This window comes from Opisthocomus hoazin, chromosome 2 (assembly GCF_030867145.1).
Source record: "Opisthocomus hoazin isolate bOpiHoa1 chromosome 2, bOpiHoa1.hap1, whole genome shotgun sequence".
Lineage (NCBI taxonomy): Eukaryota > Metazoa > Chordata > Aves > Opisthocomiformes > Opisthocomidae > Opisthocomus > Opisthocomus hoazin.
Window position 1 is genome coordinate 70251273 of NC_134415.1, and position 23371 is coordinate 70274643.

General features: G+C 39.6%; 1 protein-coding gene across 8 annotated transcripts in view; it reads left to right on the plus strand.

Annotated features, from left to right (window-relative positions):
* The window catches only part of PTPRK (protein tyrosine phosphatase receptor type K), a 326159-nt gene that overhangs the window by 296318 nt on the left and 6470 nt on the right, over window positions 1-23371 (plus strand). For 3 of the 8 annotated variants that reach the window (XM_075414077.1, XM_075414083.1, XM_075414078.1), the window contains 15 exons: window positions 1793-1828; window positions 4886-4897; window positions 6035-6219; window positions 7992-8079; window positions 8880-8956; window positions 9151-9168; window positions 11576-11612; window positions 13320-13417; window positions 14139-14255; window positions 14959-15113; window positions 16114-16249; window positions 17995-18144; window positions 18714-18887; window positions 21891-22022; window positions 22254-22379. In XM_075414077.1, the coding sequence (XP_075270192.1) occupies window positions 1793-1828; window positions 4886-4897; window positions 6035-6219; window positions 7992-8079; window positions 8880-8956; window positions 9151-9168; window positions 11576-11612; window positions 13320-13417; window positions 14139-14255; window positions 14959-15113; window positions 16114-16249; window positions 17995-18144; window positions 18714-18887; window positions 21891-22022; window positions 22254-22379 (1541 nt within the window). Of the gene's footprint in view, window positions 1-1792; window positions 1829-4885; window positions 4898-6034; window positions 6220-7032; window positions 7954-7991; window positions 8080-8879; window positions 8957-9150; window positions 9169-11575; window positions 11613-13319; window positions 13418-14138; window positions 14256-14958; window positions 15114-16113; window positions 16250-17994; window positions 18145-18713; window positions 18888-21890; window positions 22023-22253; window positions 22380-23371 lie in introns of those variants that run through there. The other 5 variants (XM_075414080.1, XM_075414079.1, XM_075414081.1 and 2 more) reach the window with 5 other exon arrangements.

Genomic DNA, 23371 nt, shown 5'->3' on the forward strand with positions numbered 1-23371 from the left:
GTAATGAATAATAATATGAGGTCCAAATTAATTTATTTCTTTTGGCAGTAAGGATGTTATAACAGAAGGAAACACTGACAATTTTCATTGCTGTTTGTGAAGTTTAGGAACAAGCTTATTAATATATCTACAAATATGCTCTATATTTGTATTGCTTTTTTCTAGACTTGCCAACTATCTGACTTTGACGAAGTTTGGCAGTTTGGGTTTCTGACTGTTAAGTGTCTGGGTTATAGCTACCACTGTCCAGCACGCCTGCCTCCCAGCATCTGCACTATGCCTTGCAAAAAGGCAAGATACTCCACTGGCAGACTCTGCATACTTTAAAATTAGTGTGTCAGTTACTGAAGGGACACAATTCTGCCATGGAGCTGGCTGGAACCTGACCTTCTCATGGACTTGTGGCTTGGTTTTAAACAGATCTGAGCAGTGTGAGCTGCTTCTGAATTTCTGTCTTTCGGGAATAGCACTCCATCTCCCTTCTCCTGCCTCCCATACTGCTTACCATGCTTGAGCAAAATACATCATTTAAGGCTTTTAAGTTCTTTCCTGATTGTTGTAAGGGAAATGGATTTTGGAGGAGGATTTATTGCTCAGTTTATTGAAGTTTACCAAATTGCAGAGTGCTAACATTTTAAGTGTCTCATAACCAATCATAAATGGGAGTTTAGTATCAGCCTGTGAGCTTTCCTATGCAGTTTTGGCTGGAACTGCTTGAAAATTCTCCAGTTTGATGTCTTATTGGCATTGAAATTTGTGGAGGCAGGTTTGCAAAGACAGTTCGATTTGGACTAAGTTACGGTGGATCCCAGGCAAAGTATCCATCAGGAACCTAAATGGCTATTAATTAGACGGGGCTGCCAGGCACTTGAGCAGTGCCAAGAGCCCGTGAGTCGCAGCCACCACAGCTGTCCTGGTTGGTGGGCAAAGAAGTTTGGCATCACTGTTTTCCAGCATCCTTAGGTATGTGATTTTTTGGGTCTTGGAGGATTCGGTTCTCCTGACCATTGTCTGTGCTGAGGCAAAGAACTTCCCAAGCTTCCAGGGTTTCCTGCTATGCAACAAAGTTCTAGGAAGATTGCTTGAGAACTGGAGCTCAGTTTTGCCACAGAGTTGTTGATATTTTAAATTTTTGTTTCAGATTGGAACAAAACCAAATTCTGGATTCCACCATTTCTGCCCAAAACAGCACATTTGTCTCTGCATGGTTCTCACTGTGATAATAAATGATAAAATTCTGTGAATTTTATTCAGACATCTGCATCTGTCTATCTGTGATTTTCCTGTACTCATTAAGAGCAATATCTTTGACATTGCACATAAAAAAAGCTATTAACTGTAAATACGTATATATTTTATTTAAATTACCTGGAATACTTTAAAGAACTACCATTTTATTTTGAGATGAGCTATTTAAGTGTTACATGAGAGGATGGTTTAAAAGGAAAGGAGTTGTTTCTATGAAAGTGAACCTTTATTGAGAAGCAAAAGAACAATAGTGAAGGAGGAACCCTTTCAAAAACTAAATTGCATGTAATGTCTTCTTTATTTCATTTCAGTAAGAATCTCTTTGCCTTTATCATTACATTTCTGAAGTCCAAAATCACTGCCTTTCATTCTTTTTATATTCAGGATGCTTTCTGGAACTGTGTACTCTTTCTGTTTTTCTATTGTAACAAAATTAATGGAGTTTAGTTATCACTTGGTTATACTCTGAAGCATATTGTTTTTATTCTTAAAAATACACAAATTGAGGGTAATGTATTTCTTCATGAGCTTTGTTTTCCTACAGTGCCCAATGATCCACTTGTGCCGACAGCTGTGTTAGGTGAGGACCCTAGTCCTTCATTATCCATTCCTGCATGAGTTTCATCTCCTTGCATGATTGAACAGCTTGTTTTATGTAAAAGATAGCTATGCTGTTATCAGAAAATAACTCCACACTCAGTTTATCAATTCAGAATTAAACTAACAATGCTTTTAGAATAAAAAATGTTTTATATTCTCATTAAGAAGTTATTCCTGGTCAGTGCTAACTGAAGAGTAAATGAGGAAATAGGTAAATGGTAAAGTACTACAACTTTTCTTCCTAGAGCATTCAAACTGAGTTCCAATAAAATGACATGTGAAACTAGAACTCTTTTAAGAGATACATAAAAATAAAATTCAGAGCCATATTAGCATTATTTGACACCCAAAGCTCAATTTTCTAAGTAAATAATAAGAATTAAAAGAAAAATAGAGAAGGGAAAAACTTCTGAAATATCCAAGAACAAACAAAAACTTTGTAGGTTCTGTACAGATATTCCTGTATGCCTATATTAATTACATATTTTAATTGACCTTAACTAATAAGTTTTTCAGATTTGTACTTACTTTAAAAAGAGAAACAGGTGTTGGGAGCAGCCAGGCTGCTTACTTCTATGTCACATCTAACACTGAGTGCATGTTTTAGAGGTTTTTTTAGAAATACAAAGCTAAAAGTGTTTGTACTTGAGTTCTTGGTTTGAGAAACACAATGTGCAGTATTGAGTTTCAGTCAGTTGCTGAGGTTATTTTAGGATAAAAGACAAATATCAGGAAGTGGACAAGAATAGAAGCTGAGGTTGAAAATTAGATTCCTAGAAGGAAAGCTTAAAGGGACCTGGAGGCAGTTTGAGATGGGAGGTTGCGCATACACTGTAAACTCCTTCTGGCAGCCTATTGTGTTTTAAAAATTTGTAGCAAAGAGAATTCTACTCTTGCAGTGGCATATTGCAGTGCCTCTCTCTACCTAAATAAAAATAAAATTCAGATTCATATTAGTATTATTTTGTACCAAAAGCTCAATTTTCTAACGGAGTATAAGTTACTACTAACTGAGTGTTACTACTGAGCATTATTACTGCTCACTCTTAGTTTTTCCTAACTAATCTAGAGTACATCCTCATTACTGTGAGTTGAACCATTTCCTTTTGAAAGACTCATAGAAAATATGGAGGGCTGATATGTCCTTTCAAAACAGTCTCTTACCCTTTGAAAGGCTCATGTGTCTTCAGTTGTCTCTCTTCTGAGTTAAACCCAATTCTTTCACTCCTCATCTTGTAGGTGTTTTCTAAACTTCTTATCATTCTTTTTCTCTGAACACTTTCCAATTCATAGGTCAATTTTTTTAATTGTGGTGCCCCAAATCAGGTACAGTTCTTAGAAGAAGTCTCAATGCTGAGCTGAGTGGAATAGGTACCCCCATGCCCTACTTGTAGTGTTCCTGCTACCTCAACTGTATTTTGTCCTTTTTATTGCACTCGTGCTGCTGACATGTATTGAGTTACCTGCTAAAATCCCAGTTGTCATTACCCGGTCCATTACTCCATTTTGTGTTTCTATATTTGACTTCCCTTTCCTACACACAGTATGTTGCCATCACTGTTTAATTCACCTTGTCGATTTTTGCATTGTCTCCCAAATAATCAAGATAACTTTGAAATCTGATCCTGTACTTGTAAAGTGCTTGTGGTGCTTTGCCCTTTGCCCATACTGTCAGGATATTTTCTGTCCCATAATGCAAGTTGTGGCTAAAAATATTGATAGAAAGTATACCCAGGAGGAGCCTTTGCAGATCTTCATGTAAAGTGGCCTCTGAGACTGACAGCAAATCACTGTTTGTCAGTAGTCTTTGGTCTTTGTCAAGCTGGTGTATACTCACCATGTGGGAGCTTTATGAGGTCGTATTCTGCCCATTTCTTTTTGATAATGTTGCAAATGCCATTCTCTTGACTACAGTAGTGTCTTGGAAAGTTTATAACCATTGGAGCAGGTAGAGGCTGGAGCTCTCCGCTTTGGGCCCGAGGAAACTTAACTGGGTGTTTTAAGAAGTTTATGAGGGGTGGTGAAATAGCACCGTTGCCTGAAAGAGCAAAGGGGTAGACTCAGTAATTGTGAATACTTCCCAAAATTAGGTCAATGGTCTTACAGAATTATAGAATGGTTTGAGTTGGAGGGGACCTTAAAGATCATCTAGTTCCAACCCCCCTGCCATGGGCAGGGGCACCTTCCACTAGACCAGGTTGCTCTTTTCTGGAAATTCTTCTAAGATTTTCTTGTAACTTTTAGCTTTATTTCAGGCACTTACAAGCTACATAGATACTATCTGGTGATATTTGTCAAGCTATCCCTAGTAGTTCCTTTAGGCTATAAGCATATTCCAAAGGTCAATGTGTTGCCACTGCATTGTGGCAGACACAGACATGGGCAGCTGTGAACATCAAGGATAAGGAATTAATCGAAGAACAGTTGTATAGTTCCTGTCCCCATTTCCATCTACTGGTAATGGTGTTTTGGGTATGGTAGTCTCCTGGTGTAAGCAAAGCAGTGCTAGCTGGAAGAGGTAATATTTTTCATTGCATGGCCTGAAATAGCAGAGAGAAGTAGACATGCTTTTGGGGACAGCATGTGGAAGGGGTTGGGTACCAGTAAGCTTGTTCCTTCATCCTACTCCATCTCCATATAGCCCTTGCTTGGCCCAGCATCACAAAACACTTTTCCTCTAGTTTATTTAGAGATGAGCAAAATTTTATGGGCTCTAAATTACAGAAAATGTTATTTTATATGAAGCTCTTATTACTTTGTAGTGTACTAGGTTTCTTTTTCTTTGTGTATACGTTATTAATGCTACTCGCCATTCCGTGCACATTAGCGCTAAGTTAGTATGACAATTTTGCTTTTCTCAAGTCCCTATCATTACATTGATGGCATAATAATGTGGCCCTTATATTTTTAAAATGGCTTTCATTGTTACCTATTGAGAAGCTTTAACAACTTTTAATGTCATTTTCTAATATAGTCCTGAAATAAATTTCTTATGTTCTGTTCGCTCATTGTTTTTTGCTGCTTCAATGGGTTAAAGTGCCTATTACTGGTAAGTATACTGCGAGGAATGGGGAGAGCTGCAAATCCTGAGGTGGTTTGAAATGTGTATGGTTTAATATGGGTTACACTACAATAAAAAGTGACGGCTGCATGTCACTTACATTATTAGGCAGTTCAGTGAGGCATAAATGTACTGAAATTAGCAACTTGTGTGACAGTTCAGAGAACTGTGGTTTTTACCAGGAGATCTCATTTCAGAAGGCATCAACAGGGTTTGCATTTTGGCAGAATTGTAGAAAATCCAACTCTCGGGGTGTTCATTTTTTTCCTAGAATGTTTCACTTCCTAATCAGGATCCCTTGCAAGGAAAATGGTAAACTGATTTCTAAGAAGTGTAGGAGGGATCAGCTACCCATTTCTCATTTCAGTATCTGCTTTCCAAAAAGGTTTTCATTAGAATTTTTCTTCCTCTCTGAATTCATTTGAACTGCTGATTGCTAATTTAAAATAAAACTGTTTCACAGAAGGGATTGACTAAATGTGATCACTTCATGCAGCTTTGACATTTGGTTTTGGCAAGAGGATTGGTGTAGCATAGGACATTAGAGGAGACTTCTTTGTTTATACAGAGCAAAAACTGCAGCTGAAATCGGCGCACTCAACAGTTTCATTTCTCTGTTAAAAGACTTGAGTTAAAATGACCACGCTGAAGTGCTGATTCATCTTCCCAAATGGAAGCATAATTACTTCTCTTTTTTACTGGGATCTCAGTTTACTGTTTGTTGGCATTAGACAAATGATGTGCTGATACCACTACAGAGTTACTCTAATTTATTGTTTACGCTGTAGTATTGCTGTTGATACATATTAGCCATTAAAAAAAGTTACTTTGGGTGATAGAAGCTGGAGTCCCAAATACATTAATGTCATAAAGTTTTGTAGCTTCAAATAAAATGCCCTTCAGACATCTTTATTGTGGGATGAAGGATTGCAAACTTTTGTATGTGCTTGCAGTTAAATTCCTTTATATACTTCACAGTATTGATGTGCTGGAGAGTAAGTGCTTTGCGTTCTCAGAAATTAGACATGTTTTTGAAGGAAGAGGTTGAAAATAGATGTTGATATGTCAAGCAGCAGGTGTTATTGCCCCGCAGGTACCTGACACGTTGATTTCTTGTGAATACAGATGAAAATCACAGTGCGACGGCAGAGTCCAGTCGGCTCCTGGATGTCCCTCGTTACCTCTGCGAAGGCACAGAATCTCCGTACCAGACTGGACAGCTGCACCCTGCCATCAGGGTGGCTGATCTCCTGCAGCATATTAACCTAATGAAGACCTCTGACAGCTATGGATTTAAAGAGGAGTATGAGGTGAGATCTTCAGTGGTGGGTTTTCGCTAGGAAAAATCCCTTTTGGAATGGTCAGCCTTTTGTTTGCATTGCATTGCAAAAGGATGCAACTAAATGTCATGGGTTTAAGTGAAAAACACATAAAGATAAGCAGACATAAGATTCTTATATATGTAACCCAAAAGTGGACCAGTGAATGGAGTCCAGTGGTTTGAACCTTTACAAGCGCCTGGAAAAAAACCTATGGGTGTTCCTTAGGGTACAAGAAGACATGCCCTGCTGATTCTTTTCAGCATATTGTAAGAAGTAGTCACCCTTTTGTTGCTGCTTTTTAGTTGAAATGCTGTAATTAGTTATGTGAGCTTTCTGAGCCATCGTAAGTGCAGATCCCTGGATTAGGTGAAAGTAAAGATTTAACCTGGCTGGTTTTGCAAGAAACACTGACTGGAAGTACTCTCATGATTTATTACAGCATCTCAGTAAGGCAATACTGTGACTAAACTCCAGCTGAGAAGTAGTAAAGACGTGCCAAGGGTAGTAACGTCTTGAAGTTCTAATTAGACCTGCCTGAACATGTCTACTTACAACTTTAATGTTAAAATGGAAGTAAAAAAATTCCCAGCACTGAAGGTAGAAGATGAGTACAGATTAATTTCGCTTCTAATCTCTGAATCTATTCTGATTCTTTGGGATTAGAATACCAGGCAGGACACAGAGTAAAGATGGGAATGGTACTGCTAAGGTCGCTTGCAATACAGCTAGGTTTAAAATGACTTTTCTCCTGAGTAAGTTATCTCTTCTGACTCAGTTTTCAACCTTCTTTCCTTTCTGCAGCTGTCTCTACTGTAACATAAGAACTGGAACAAATAAATGTGTGGTTTTTAAAAGAATATTATTCTCTTTTCCTCTCTTTTACTTAAATACGCTTCATTATGCTCTGCCTAACTTCAGGGCTAAGCCCAAGTGTCAGCCACTGCTTGCGGGGGAGGGTGGTCCCTGGTGCCACACCAGGTGTTTTCCTACTTGCTGTTCTTTCTGTTACCATACATGACATCTTAGCCCTGGGTTGGGCTTCTGAGTGAGCACTGAAGTTTTGTTTCCGTGGCTACTGTGTGCTTTCTGGAGGTAACTTACCCAGATCAGGGTAAGAGAACATCTAGAAGGAAAGAATAGCATAGACCCACAGCAGCTGTAAAATATCTACGGGCGATGAAGAAAAAGCCGAGGAGGAATAAAAGCTGCTGCTATCACTACTGAGAGATCAAACTCTTAAGAGGAGTTCAAAGATGTAGAATAATTTTGCTAGTGGCTACAGGGAGGGCTATGAGGAAAACAAACATGAACAATGAACATTGGCAGAGGAGGCTTCCTGATGGTTCTGTAGGAAGAAATGCCATTTTACTAAGCGGTATGAGGAAAGCAATGTAATGCTGTAGTAAACAGGCTACATATTATGGTGTCTTGTAAGAAGGGTGATCAGTCTCCCTGTGCTTTCTCAGCTTACTGTTGTTCCTTCATAGCAAGGATATCTGAGCAAGTTCAGCCTTCCAGCGATTCCAGGATTTGAAATCCCTCTGGAGCCCCTCCATGACTTGCCCATTGACCCGTAATAGTCAGTGGGAGATAGCCTCCCTGCTTCTCTAGATATATTTCTGTACATGCTACCGCCTGGGTGACCAGAGTGGACAAGCAAAACCAAGCTTGCTTTATGGTAGGGCAGTTCTTTTAAACTGCTGTTTTTGGAGATAAATTAATGGTCAGAATGTTTTCTTTCGGAACATTTTTATTTATAGAGTTTCTTTGAGGGGCAGTCAGCTTCTTGGGATGTCGCTAAGAAGGATCAAAACAGAACAAAGAACCGCTATGGAAACATTATAGCATGTGAGTATCGGTGTGCTTGGTTTGAGCGACAGCGATGATCGTGTGTTACTCGTGCCGTCTTCTCTCTTTCTTTACAAGTCTCCGGTGGCATAGCTGCTTAATACCCCAAACGGAGAAGGAGGACAGTGCCTTTTCCAGCATTTTTTTTGTCCTTCGCAGTTCAACTTTCTTCCTTTCATAACTCAGGTTGAATTTCGCATTTGCATCTCTGTTGTGCAAGCTGCGGTAAGCATATAACAGCGACAAGCTAGCACTCATTTGGATGTTAATTCTGTTAATTCACATTTTGTTATTGTTTTACAAATGCAATTGAACACACAGGAATGAAGCTACTGGATAAGTGCCTGAACGGGTAGAGTTACCTCTTCATCGAATCCCAAGGGCATTGCTAACCCCTCTATGTTGTGACTTCCTTACTGTTTTCAGTGTCTCAGTACGAACTTAAGGAGACTGGGGTTGGAAGTAAGGAAACAGTAATCAGGATTTTTGGTTTTCTAGATTACCCTCAGTGGAGCTGATATTGAAAGGGACTTTGAGCAAGTAACCTGGTTTCTTTATGTCTTTTTAACCAGTGTAATACCTTTCAGCTACACTTAATGAAGTTTAATGAATGTTTTTGAAGTAGTTGGAGACCTCAGACAAAGTGGTTCTTTGTAATTGTGTGTAAACACTTACTTTTTAAGGGTTGTAAGTTGTGAGGCACTTAGGCCAGCTGATTTTGGTTTTCTAGATGACTTACCATAATATCTTACTTAAAAATCACACTTCAGAAAGGCACTGTAACCACTTGGTTTTTACAGATGACCACTCCAGGGTGATTTTGCAACCTGTTGAAGATGATCCATCTTCAGATTACATTAATGCCAACTACATAGATGTGAGTGGATTGCACAGCTTTCTCCCTCTCAATTTGCCAGCTTCTCTATGTGAAACTATTGCATGTTATGCCTACAAATTTATTGAAAGCTTTCTTTTATTAAGAACAAAATGTACACTTTCCTTGTTCTACGTCCTAGTACTCACTGACATTGTTGTGCTTTCTTTCACATCTGACTTTGGTTTGGGCTGTAGATTTGGCTGTACAGGGATGTAAGTACCACTATATGTGAATAACGGCATCCTATTGTAAATATTTAATATAGATATTGTTATTAATTGCTTTCCTCTTCTGTTGTTATCACTCGATAACTATGCATGCCTCATCTAGTTTATCTCATCTGTTCCTTTAAAAATTTCCTTTTGTGTGAATATTTGTTGTACCTGTTTTGAAAAGATAATTTATCCTTTTAACGTAGCTGTGAATATTATTAGATATTGTTAGATAACTCAGGTGAACTTGTCTGTTAAAGAGAATTTGCTGTTCACTGTTTTTAATGATGATTTTGGCCACTAGTTTTTCTTTTCCCCTTCATATTTACATGTGAGAAGCTGGATAGTATGCTATACTGTAGTCGTCTGAAAATGTACCTGTGAAGCAGTCATAATAATATATTTGACAAAAAAGGGAGAGATGATGGCCTTTGGAGGGTGGTGGTGTTTGTTTGTTTTTAACAACAATTTAGACAAACAACATTTAGCTGACATTTTTCTTAAGGTGCTAATTTAGGTACTGCAAAGTATATGCACAAACATATATATAAAAATATTTTAATGTAGTAGAAATTTTCTCACTTCCACAGAAAAGTTCAAAAGTTTGAAATTCCATACTTTGATTAAACTACAAATTAAATTATAAATTTTTTTAAAAACTGATCCAAAGTGGAAGCTTGAACAAATTCTGCCAGGTGTTTTGGTTAACAAAATATTACTTTTATCTAATTAATGCCTTAGGAATAAATAAGTAGTTGTATTCAAAGTAATTCCAACATAATACTGAAATAGCTAGTAGAAGTGTTTTTAAAATACATGGCTTTGGTTACTTTTCTTTATAATTGCACTTTACTAATTTTTCCAGTCCACTGTTAGTTGATAAATTATCTAAGACCCTGTTGACTTTCCAGGATATAAAGATTTAGCTCTGGGTGTATTGCTGTCTTTTTATTTTTATATTTTGACACAGCAATCTCTGTGAAGTGTTAGGCCCGTGATATTTTGCCTGGGGCTTTAAACAAGAAAACTCTACCAGATTTGTAATAGTTCCAGTTCCTTGAGGATGTTGTTTCTCTTATTTAGGAGTAAAGTGAATCTCATTATAACCAGACAGGAAAGCTACAAGTTAAAACTGGCACCTTGCTATTTTAAAGTGACACTTTTACCTTCTTCTGGAAAGCATTACTGAGTGCAAAACAGTGTAGCACAGGTTCCACTTTCATAATTTGAAGCTGAGGCTTGATATTAAGGACTTTGGGAGAAATTTTTTAGTCATTTGGTGCAGTCTTGGTCTCTTGTAAAGCCAAGAGTAAGATACTGAGAAGTTTTTTTCATAAGCCCTAGAGGAAGGTGCTTTCACTCTAGGCAGGGTAATGAAGAAGTCCACAGAAAAGGGTATAAACTCCTTGGGTATGTTGAAATCCTTCACTTTAGTAGCATCTTATGAATATCAAGACTCCAAGGACTCGTGCTCACCTGTAATGCAATACTTGAATCAAGTGGCCTAATAAAACTGTGACCTAGAAAATAATTGCCGTTATTTCTTTAAAATTTGCACATAGTGAAATCCGGTATTGTCTTCTCACCAGCAATACTGAAGTTTCCTTCCTCTTTGTAGCCAATGTTGCTGGCACTGGTCAAAATATATTCTGAATGATTTTCTCAAGAGCAGCAGCTCTTTGTGTTGTAGTTTGTATGCAGACAATTAATGCTGTATTGTACTGCTAGCATTGACATAGACCCAGCTAACTGAAAAGGCTTAGCTATGTAGGGTTATCTACCTATCTGTATATATGTATGTGTATATACTTGTGTCTATCAAGTCCAGTATAATTGATGCACGCTTTGTGTAGTAGCGCAGAATATCTTGTGGAAGATTCCACTGCAGTAGGACCTTGATTCTGTGCACACACCACAGTGTCCAGCTCTGTCCCCGTTAGTTACGGCTCAGGTACATACCTCTTTGTGCCTTACAATAATTTTCTGTTTATGAGAAGACAAAAGGTGTACATTTTTTCATATTGGATAAGTTGGGAACACAGATCAACTATTGAGATAATCTTGTGGCAAAGACAGTTTTTACTGAAGTTTAAATAAATGCCCCAGTGTATTCAGCTGGGGAGATAATGTCAATAGAAGACTAATTTTTAGGCCCAAGGGACCCATCCTTCCTGGTACACTACAATGTCCGTTCAAGTCAGATGTTCTTGTTTCCATTTTATCTGTTGCCATTCGAACCTTTTCAGTATTAAACATTTTTTTAGGTTTTGAGCTTCATGCTCTGAAATATATTGGTGTGTTCTGAAAACATTGTCTAGAGATAAGAATTCTGTAGTACCCTTATGCTTTTATTTTCCCCTCCCTGTTAGTAATATGGTACTCAAACCAACTTATATTGCTGTTTTAGGGATATCAGAGACCAAGTCACTACATTGCAACCCAAGGTAAGAATCTGCCAGCATTAATCAAACTGAACAAGTGTTCTCTGTAGTGCCCAGCGGTGTTTTGGTAAAATGGAAGTAGAAGAAAATAAAGCGTATCCAATATCGTGACTTGTCGTCTTGTGTTATGTTGAATTAACATAGCATGTTCAGGTGGAATGTGAATAAATGCAAAAATTGCACTAATTTATCATGTTAATTAGCTATTGAGCAACTCTTTCAGTGATAAATTCAGCTGATGAAGTCAGAAGCTTCTACCATGATTTCCAATTGTGAAGATGAATAGAGAAAAGAGGCATATGGACAGAGAAGAGAACAGTTTCAACCTGCCTTGAGGCATTTTTCTTTCCGTATTACAATGTATTATTTTACTGTCTAGGACTTAGTCCAGGATGCAGACGGTAAAGATAGTAATGATACATTAAATGCTATCTCAGAAAATCTGGGTAAAGTAAGGCCAGAGAAGGACAAAGCCTCTTTGTAGGAATAAGTGAAGGAAATCTTTATCATATAACACCCTGCTAATAAAAAGGGGAGTTAAAGGAAAAAAATGAATTTCTATGAAAATTATTCATTTTATATTTCTGATAAAACTCCTCACAATGAGGAAAAACATAGATTTGTCTAAGATTGCACTGAAGTATCAGAGGCTATGAATTAAAGTAAAAATAATTAGATTTAGATGTGTCATTATTTGATCTGTGAGTATAATCAGATAGCTGGCTGGAAATACCCTGTTATTTGTGCCCTTGTTTGATTGTAGCTGCACACAGGAAAGACAAACTAAAGGCGCATTTTAAAGCAGGGTGCTCAAATTTCTGTCCACATTTTTTTGAGTTGTGTGTAAGTGCTGTCTAAACAGGTCTCTCTATGGCAGTTAAGTCTACATTTGTAATTTATTTCTGTTTTACTATGTAAATCGTTGCACATAATAGCGTAAAGGACACAAAAATCTAGTGCTGCTTCAGTATGCAGCCTTCAATGTAGCTTATGAAGGAATATGGTTGAGTCTTCAAGTGTGTGCTATATACAGTAATACCACTGCTGGACTGTGGTCAGGGAGCTGTTTCTGACAGGATTGTAACAGGGTAAAAGCCTCTGTCGCTCAGCTGAACGTGTCTTGTCTCTGCAGCAGAGCAGGAGGCAAAGCTTAAACAGGTAGTCCTCATTTGCTTCACAGAAAATTAGTTAAGTTAGTTTAAATACCCTACAAGTGGGAAGTTCACGCCTCAGCACCTACTCGTGCTTGCGCGCTTTGCCGGGAGCTAGATGGTAAGTGCACAAGATCTGTGCCACCAGCCCTCCTGACTGACGCTTCACTCCGGTGTGGGCATCTCCTCGGTGAACGTCTGAAGAAACTCACACTCAACACGTTACATTTAACAAATGTAGAACAGACCTAGAAATGTAACTATAGATGTAGTCACACATTGCTGCATCCTTGTAGTTTTCAAGCAACTTCTGGCATTTCGCTACATGAAACACCTTCTTTCAAGTGGTAATTCAGTTAAACTGAGAAGATTCAGCATTGGTTAGAAATAACAATATAGTCTGGAAACTGGCGTGATGGTATGATGATGTGGTTTCACAAAGCTTTCATCTTTGAGCGTGTTCATGTGTATCTGCTCTGAAAAGCACTGGATTTTGTTTTTAGCATTTGCTTTAACTGTTGGTTTTTTGCAGAGTATTACCTGGATTTTGTTGTTACAGGTCCAGTTCATGAGACTGTGTACGACTTTTGGAGAATGATATGGCAGGAGCAATCAGCTTGCGTTGTGATGGTCACAAATTTAGTGGAAGTTGGGAGAGTAAGTTTTGGGTTTGTTTTTCTTTTAATGCTACAAGCTGAAAGAAAAACCCATTGACAAGACACACTATCAGGAGAACATGGGAGAGTCTTGTGAAAGAGAACCCAGCATCCGGAGAGGAGGGGCAGGGGGAGAGTCCAGACATTGTTGCGGTTATGGTACTGTGTAAAACCAAAGCTAACTTCTGAAGAAGACTGGTGCTGTGTTGCTTTCATGAGTAGTGAAAAATTGTCTGAATCCAAAATTTGTATTTCAGTAAAATAGATTTGTGTATTGTCACTCAAATGAGCAGAATAAGTGGACTGGTGAGCAAATGTGCTTCTGTATCAGTGGCCAGAAATCAGCAAATCATTTACAGGTTAGCAGTAACACATCCCTCAGGGAGTAATATGAAGTATCGGGGATTACTTTCAACAGTTTGATTACTGATATGAAATGCATCCCAGTTTAACATAAGTGGAAATATATTCCATAGCTTAGCACCAAAAAAAAAGGTAAATGCTCATTTAGAATGAATTTGGCATCTAAATACAGCTGTGCAAAGCAGTGGAAATTCCTTGTAGCCAGTGCTTAACTTGACAGAACAGCCATTAGCCATGACAAGCCACATGAGTGCATGGTCATTTTGGAAATAATTGTGGTGTAATGCAGTACCTGAAGTAATGTATCCTCCAGCTTTTATTTTCGTTTTGTGTATAACGCATTCCCGTTCTGTATTTAGGTCAAGTGTTACAAGTACTGGCCTGACGACACAGAAGTTTATGGGGACTTCAAAGTGACTTGTGTAGAGATGGAGCCCCTTGCGGAGTACGTGGTCAGGACCTTCACGCTAGGAAGGGTGAGCACATTTTGAAAGGGTCAGTAAAATACTGTTCCCTGGGAGCAAGGAGTGTGGAGGAGGCTACGCTTGCGCATGTTCCTGTACAGTACCAAATCCCTCTGTCCAGTTGGCAGGTCTGCCGTGTAGGTGGCCTTACCTCACCGTGGGAGTAATGCATTGTATCGGCGCTATCCAAACACACATCAGTCTCGCTGTGGGATTTTGAATTTCCCCAGAAACGCTGACTGCTACCCTCCTGTCTCTGACAGTCACCTCTTCTCTGTAGCCACGCTTCTGAGCTGAGCTCGAGTACCGGGTTATGAGTCATGCCTGTCATTCACCTCCACTCACTCTGCCCTGAATGCCGCTGAGTCAATCTCCCTTAATCAAAGGACAAATTCTGTGAATGCAATATAGGTGATACAGTTGTGGTCTTCTGGTAAATCATTATACTTGCCTGTAAATGTAGCATCTAATGAGGCAAAACTAGCATACTTAATTGGCAAAAGTAAAAATGACGAACTTCAAAATGAAAAAAAACCCCAATGACATCTGTGAGCTTCATATGGTCTTTGCTTTAAATAATTGGTGAAACGATGAAAACAGCATGTAGGTTCTATCAGTGTGTGTTATAATTATTTGAGTCAGAGAATGTCTAGTCTATGAAATACTTTGAATTTCATAACCTTTTCATTTTTTTATTTTTTTTTTCCTTTTACAGAGGGGCTACAATGAAATCCGTGAAGTTAAACAGTTTCATTTCACTGGCTGGCCAGATCATGGAGTTCCGTACAATGCCACAGGCCTGCTTTCCTTTATACGGAGAGTCAAATTATCTAACCCTCCTAGTGCAGGGCCTATTGTTGTCCATTGCAGGTGTGTACAGAAGAGGTGGATTGATTTTTTTTTTTTTCCACAGCTGTGTATGTGAATATTTACAGTAGTCTCTTGTGAAGCATCCATCATTTTGAAGTGTTTTGTTTTTGTTGTTCCCTTTTTGAATTGCCTAATTCACACTGTGATAGGATTTGGCTGTCTACATCAATGTTTGGAAATAACTGGATTCTAGTACATTTTTCCGAAATAGAATAGCAGTGATTTTCTTTTTCCTGCAAGAGCTGCACCAGGTAAATTATATGATACTGCACGCTATCATTTTAGGTAGCCTACAAGAAATTTGTGACAGCATTCAAGAGTAAGTGTAGATATAGCTGCTTTGGTAGCTTGGTGTTGCATATAATGTCTGTACAGTTTATTAATTTAAATTGAAATAAACAAGTAGAGGAAAGAAGATGGGATGAGGTTAATGGCAACAAATACAGAATATTATTTTTCCTGTGCAAGTTTTGCAAGGTTTGTGTTGTTGGGACACAGTCCTTTGACAAACAGAATTTTCTTTCAGCACCGTCAAATATTTAATTACATTCTGGAGATAAAGTTACTCAGCTTTTACAGATTTTAAGAATTCATTGTGCAAAAACTGTCTGCAGCTTTATGTAAAACCAAAAACAAATCGACAGAGATTATTCTGGATACTGTTAAATGTGCTGCCTGAACCAGCTTAGAGCTTGGCTGGTAAAACATAAACTTGAGTTTCTTATTGTAATATATCACTTAAAAATCATCTTTAGTCTCATTAAGTAAATCTAAGATCTGTCTTATTTTGATCTGGGTGATAAAAGGAGGAAACAAATTTTTTTTTTGCTGTTACTTAGTGGATCAAATCTGATGGAAAAAGATTGCTCTGGCCACATCAAAAGATTTAAAGGACATTATGAAGAGAAGGAGAGAAAAAAATGCTCTCAGTAATGGGTTTATAAAGTTTGGAGGTGTTTTCATGGGGCTATTCCTGACAATATTTACTGATTCTTTTTAGTGCTGGTGCTGGACGGACAGGTTGTTATATTGTGATTGATATCATGTTAGATATGGCAGAAAGAGAAGGTGTTGTGGATATCTACAACTGTGTCAAAGCCTTGCGGTCCCGTCGCATCAACATGGTACAGACAGAGGTATGACAGTTTACCTTCAAAGCACCTGATACTTTCTGAAACATGCCAGGTCAGAATTTCACTATTACTCTGAAAAGAGCAGGCATTGGCCCTGTTGAGGGTTTATCGCCGCAGGGCAGCGTTGCTCAATGCAAACAGCGCCCAGAACCGGGATGGTGCAACAAACCTGCCAGCTCTCTAGTAGACCTGTCTGGCACGGCTCTCCCCAGCTCTGGTATCAGCAATTCCAGGAACTCAGTTGGAATTTCAGCAGGTTGTCACTGGTTTTAGACTATCTCCAAGCACTTCATCCATAATTTGATTTACCTGTGGAACTTTATGTCCATTTCACTCTCCCTTTTCAACTCTGTTTTTATTGGCTTTATTAAACTCATTGCCAAGCCTTTTTCCTTTTCTGCTGTTTTTGTCTTTCATCGTGCCTTCAGCAACTCCGCAGTAAAACCTTTGCCTTAGTGGTGAAGCTATAGCAGTTCCCATTCTGCCAGCTGAGTGTCATTTGCAGAGAAACATAGCTTATTGATAGGATATTGATTTACCTGAAGTGGTTTGCCACTTGTCTCTCCTGTCCTCCACGTGGACATCTGCCTGAGAAGTTATTTCACCGTTGACCATGTGCAAATCTCTGCAGTTGGCAGCCAGGCATATCAGTGTAATCTGGTGCAGTTTTTATTCCGTGCTGCAGCCTGTGGTAGTTGAACAAGTACATGTCAACCACTCCTACTACAGGTTAATACTTCAGCCATCCAGGTTTAATCTACTCTTGCATGTGAATTTTCACCTTTACTGCTGTTCCTTTCTCTTTCTCTCCCCTTTGCCTCTTACCTTTCATCTTCTGTCAGAGGTTCATACTCACACAGCTGTAATTGCAGCAAGTTCTTGTGATGGTCATCTAGACAACAGTGATGGCAATAGCTCCATAGCTATGTGGGTAAGGAAGCACAGGCTGTAAAGCCAGAATACAAACGTGGTCTCTGGACACGTGCTTTTGTTACAGGCACATATGAAAGTTTGTGCTGTTAATAACCCCATCAGTATCCACAATAGCTAGGTGAGGCTGACACAGTTCTTGCACTGTGCTGTAGAAGACATGATTTACATCTGTTACTCTCGGGGTGAGTAAATTTAATACGTGTTGTGTAAAACTTGACAAGAGGCCTGATAGAAATAGTAATGCAGTTGTCTAGGACTCAGGATATCTCAAGACAAGCCAGAAAAGAAAAATGGGAAGAAATGCTGTTTCTGTTGGGACACACTTGAATTTATCGCTGGCCTAGAGCCAGCTGTCAGACAATTGGTGTACTAGCTTGCACGTGCATAAGGAGAATGCAGTGTGCCAAATAATTGCTAATCACACTAGTAGTGCTTGAAGCAATTTACATTTTCTTCTAGTATCATAAGACTGAAAGCTATTTTTAAAAAAACAAAAGGAGTAAAGCCAACAAGTCACTGGCATGTACGCAGAAACCCACAAGCACCACAAGCAAACTGAAAACCCACCGTTAAATAAATTGCTGTGCCTGTTCTGTTAAGTTTTGCTGAATTTAAATTGGTTCTGAAGAAAACATTCTTGTTAACTGCATCCCAATTAGGACAAGATTGTGTTTGTACTAAAGCGTTATTTAACGGATTGGTGGACACTACCTTAATGAGTTTTACAGTGTGCAGGAGATCTGTTTATCCTAAAAGAAGGAAAGATGTGTTGGTTTTAAATGGCTATAATTTTTGTTCTTTGCCTAATTTGCTAGGAGCAGTACATCTTTATTCATGATGCCATTCTAGAAGCTTGCCTGTGTGGAGAAACTGCCATTCCTGTCTGTGAATTCAAAGCTGCTTATTTTGATATGATTAGAATAGACTCTCAGACAAACTCTTCACATCTCAAAGATGAGTTTCAGGTATTCACAGTTCCTACTTACTCTTCATGTGACAACAATTTTTTTGCCTCTAGATACATTTAATTTATTTTAAGGGAAAGGGTTTTCATACCACGTTTATAGCATTTGGTCCCTTCCTTTTAGTTCACAAAATAAAGCACCTATGTCTATGTGCTTTGAGAAGTTGTTTTAAATATGGCATGTCCTTCTTTGAATAAAATTGCAGGAAATATCTGTGTGGAATAAAGAGCACTGACTAGGAACCACACAGAGTTTTGGCTTGAATTTGCACAGCTAAGACATAGCTCTTTAGAGCTCCAAAGGATCCTCTTTGTTCTGTTCCTTTCGGAGGGGATGGTGTCATGCGGAATCGGTACAGTGGTACACGGAGCGCCTTTTACAGCTGCAACTTAACCCCCCCTTGAAACTCTGCACATCCATTAAACAGATAGAAGCTCTTATTTGCTAATGTCTTCTTGCTAATGCCTCACTTTTTCCCATGTTGCAATATTTTAAATTAAAACATGGGGAATCTTGAGTCCATTGTCTGTTAGTTCAGCGTGCTAAAGTGAGCGTCCTCTCTCCCTTAGACCCTGAATTCTGTGACCCCTCGCCTGCAAGCAGAGGACTGCAGCATAGCCTGCTTGCCAAGGAACCATGACAAGAACCGCTTCATGGATATGCTGCCACCTGACAGATGTCTGCCTTTCTTAATTACCATTGATGGGGAGAGCAGCAACTACATCAATGCTGCTCTTATGGACGTAAGAGACTATCTTCTTTGTCTGCGTAGTGTGCTGTGAAAAGCGGTGTAATGTGAGAGCGCGCGCCTGCCGGTTTAACAAAGGGTAACTCTTTCTTACTGTAGTGCCCAGTAAAACAGTCCTAACAAAGAAGGGTGGGGGGGGATGGGTAAGAAACCCACTAAGCTTGTGTTGCTTGTTCAGAAGGTTTGTTATCTTTAGTCTTTTGCATCCTTGTGGGACCCAGTGGAAATCTCCCCTTTTCAACAGCATTATGTAAAGCTCTAGTCTCCAGCCCTCCAAATCTCAAATCTCAGCAGGATCTCAAAAATCTGCTGTTTGTCGGGAAGTAAATGTTCCCTACCTGAGCATGAGGTTACTATCGCTATTTTATAAGAAAGGCTATGTATCGTGAGGCAGGAGAGACAGGGGAAGAAGGAAAAACAATTGGGGTTTTGGCACGTTTGGAAATAGGGTTGGGGTTTTTGTTGTTCATATTTTGAGTTGCAACTCTTTGAAGTCTGAGCGACACAAATATTGTCAGGGGAAAAGGTGAATTAATGGGAAAAATAGAGGTGAACCTGCTTATAGGTGTCTGATCGATAAAGCATTTCATCACATGTGCTGTCAGATAGCTGTCTGTGCTTGTCGTTAGCATTTCCAGAGTTAGGCCCCTAAAGCCACCTTTACAGTAAATACTTAAATAAGTGGCCTGATTTGCAGGAGCATCTCCCCTTCCTCAAAAATGAAGTGCTGTCAGAAACTGCAGTGTCAAGAAGAGATGCTGGAATAAAATAGCAAATAGCAGCAGAAATCATCAGGATGGAATGGCATATTCATCCCGGAGTTCTGCCTGAGCTAGTGCAGGAAACATTTGAACTCCTAGCAAAATGCAGTCCCTAATCTCACAATTAGCTATTGTGCCAGAAAAATAGAGGAGTAGCATGTGTGAGACCAGTCTATTAGGGAATCACTGGGGCTGAATGGATGAATTAGAGCAGTGAGCAGAATTTGGGTAGCAACCAAAATTGTTTAGAATTGCAGTTAAAATTACATTAAGCACCTGGATAAAATTGATGTGCTATGGACCAACCGCCACAGCTGCACAGAGAGAGGAGTGTGCTTTGGGGAGAGAGGAAGACAAGGCAGGCTGAATGGCTGGGTGGCAGGAGAACTCTGTGTGTAGCAGTGCGTGGCAGGCCAGGACAGGAACCAAGCAATGTATTAATGGATGAGCAATCAGAGGCAAGTAAGGACAGAAATGGTAGTAATAAATGGAAAAAAGCAGCAGATAAAAAGTAGTATATTACAACGAAGGCATATAACAAGGCTTTAAGTACAAGGTTAAAACTTTGGGTAGTAAAAGCTTTTTCTTACCCTCTGCCTTCTGTTTTTTTTAAAGACTGAGTTATTCAGAGAGGGGGACCTCACTGCCGGGCAAGGAAAGGGGACTATGGATAGCAAAAGAGAAACAGGAAACTTTTCCCTTTCCACAATGTACTTGTCCCTGTGTTCCCACAAGAAGGTGTGTGCTTCCCAGTGTGACAGCAGATCTCCTGCCTGTTCTTTCTCAAAAACTGCTCCTCTCAGACTCAGCACATTCTCTCATCTCAGGAAAGATCAGAAATGATGGGGAAGAGGGCTAGGAAAACATCTGCTAGTACATTATTTATTTCTTAAAACTACATGGGGAAAATTCATTTTGTTCCTCTTTGCTCCCTGGGCGGATCTAGGAAGTAGGACACAAGGCACCCCTACCCCAATATGCTTCCTGCATTAGAAAGGGATAGCAAATATGGATTAAAAAAATTGTCGGCCTCCTTATTCTGTCATCAGACAAGCACTGATGCTAAAGATGTTTATTTGTTATCTTCACAATTCCCAGCAAGTAGAAGAGTGAAAAATTGTATTTTTTCCTTCTGGGCCTCACGTTATGCTCTTTGAGGGTATGTCGATGCATTGCACGTGAAGGTCCCTCATATCAGTCTTCAAACAAACAAGCTTCCATGCCAAAAGTGGTTTAGCTACCCTACCAGGTCTTTCTCCTAGGTTAATTTATTCTAATTCATTCTGTAAAACAAGAGCCAAACTGCTTTTGGTACCCACATGGCTACTAAACAGGGCGATCTCGGCGTTGCATACAGGAGTCCCAGTACTTCATCTTCAAAGTGGTGAATTGCAATCACATCCACCTACAAGAATATTCACCATCTTACTCTTTTTCTCACATTAACCTGTCGGTGCTTCCTTGTCAGTTCATATCTGTATTCCTTCGCTGCAGAACTCTTCCGTGCATAGTTGCAAATTGCCCGCAAAAAGCTTTTGATCCCTCCTCTTCTACTTGCTGCTTGTAATACATGTGCTGCATGGAATTAGACCCTCTGCTATTAGTTGCATCTCAATCTCAGCTAACCTATGCAAGGCTGGAAATACGTATTTGCAGCTGTGTATAACGCAGTATACAGAAAATGGAATCTGCTGCCATGACAGGAAATAGCATTTTGCTGTTTAACGTCTCCTTTCTGCTGGGAATGGGCCCCAGTAATCCTGAAGGTCAGTGCCGTGGGCGACCCGGTGGCTGTGGCACCAAAACAGAATTTGAGATTGAGCTTAGTCCCTGGTTCAGCCACAGAGCTCACGTGTGGTGTGCTGTAGATGGGGAGACCTTCTGAGACCTCTGCAACACGGGGAGAAGGTTTGCTGCTCGGTCTCCTGGACACAGTGCCTGAAGCGGCGTTGCCCGAGCCTCAGCTCAGCAGAGCCCTGAAGAGCGTCTTCAGTGCCCTGTGCAGATCTAAACTGAAGCAGGGCTTGGCCAATAGCACAGCAGAAGGCAGACCTGAGCAAAGTAACCTCTTTGTTCTTACCGGAGACAAGTGTATTTTTAACATCAGCTTTGGTGAAATCTGATGTAACTTGTGTCTCAGCTTTGTTCTATTTATATGTTTTTTCTGTTGCAGTGTTTGAGTGGAAGTTATTAAGTACTTCCTCTACCGGTGCTAATAAAATCGTTTGCCTTTACAGAGCTACAGGCAGCCAGCAGCTTTTATTGTCACACAACATCCTTTACCAAACACTGTGAAAGATTTCTGGAGATTAGTGTATGACTATGGCTGTACTTCTCTTGTGATGTTAAATGAAGTCGACCTAGCACAGGTTAGTTTGGGGCTCGAGTTTTCCATGTACCGTCGCATGCTTTAATCACTCTGGATCCACTACGTGATCAAAATGTGGAGCAGCGCAATGACTTTACAGTTATTCTCTGCTTTACAGCAACTAATTAACACCAGTTGCTCAGTAAAGGTTAGGTGAGATGTCTGCAGTGGAACAAGGCAACGCTCAAGTTGTAACTAACCGTTTAATTCTGCTCGTTTTGCTCTGGCGCAGGGCTGCCCACAGTACTGGCCCGAGGAAGGGATACTGCGGTACGGTCCCATCCAAGTGGAATGCATGTCGTGTTCAATGGACTGCGACGTCATCAACCGAATTTTCAGGATATGCAATCTAACAAGAGTAAGCATTATCGTAACAACATGTAACAGAAAAATACGTCATTTTAAACGCTCTCTAGGCTCTTGTGCTTTTTAATTTTAAATAATAGTGAAATGCTAATGTTCTTAAGACATTTCTCAGAAGAGAGCCAGTCAAGCATTGATACCTAATACTAATTTCTAGTACTTCTATAGCTACACACTGCGCAGAGAGAGCAGTAAGGTGAATGACTGTTGTTCTGTGGTGTTCTCCCTGATGAGTAGATGTATGAGAAGTATTCCGTTTGCTGGGTGTACAGTGAAAGAAATATCCCTGTAGTGACCGTGCAGTGACAGGTATTTAATTCATAGTTTCTGTAAGACCTTTTCCGTGGTGAATCAGGAACAGGACCGCTGGGGCTGGTGATGGAGCCAGCACCTTCTCAGCACAAGAGGTGAGAACCACAACTTAAAAGGAGGATTGTGGCACCCTGCAAAGCGAGGTGTGAAAAAACTCTGAAAGCTCCTCTGCCTCTGAAGGCTTTTGCATCACTGTGCCTCGACCTACATTTATCATCTTCAGTAGCAGTGCCAGACTTGCATTCTTGTCAGCTCTTTCACACTTTGCACCATCTTGTCTTTTTGCTGTCCCGTAGTGTTTCACACTATCGCAGCATCTACTTAAACTCTGTTTGCCACACAGTGTCTCCTCCTTATGTTGCCTACATACGAAAAGTTACAGATACTTGTACCATTATACATAGTTAACCAGCATTCCCTATTTTACTCACCGTTACTACTTTGTGTCTTTCATCCAATACTGAACTTACACACCACCAGTTGCTACTTGGAGCATACGTTAAACTTTCGTTAATGTTGAAGAATAGCTGTGGGAAAACTGATTACTGTGTATACAAAGATTTTTCTTTTTCTTTTATTATGGTCATGTTTTCATTTTCAAAGTGCAGAGATCAGTTTGCGTGTGGCTAGTATTTTATCCAGACTTATATTTTGCTTATATTCGGAGCCAGGAGA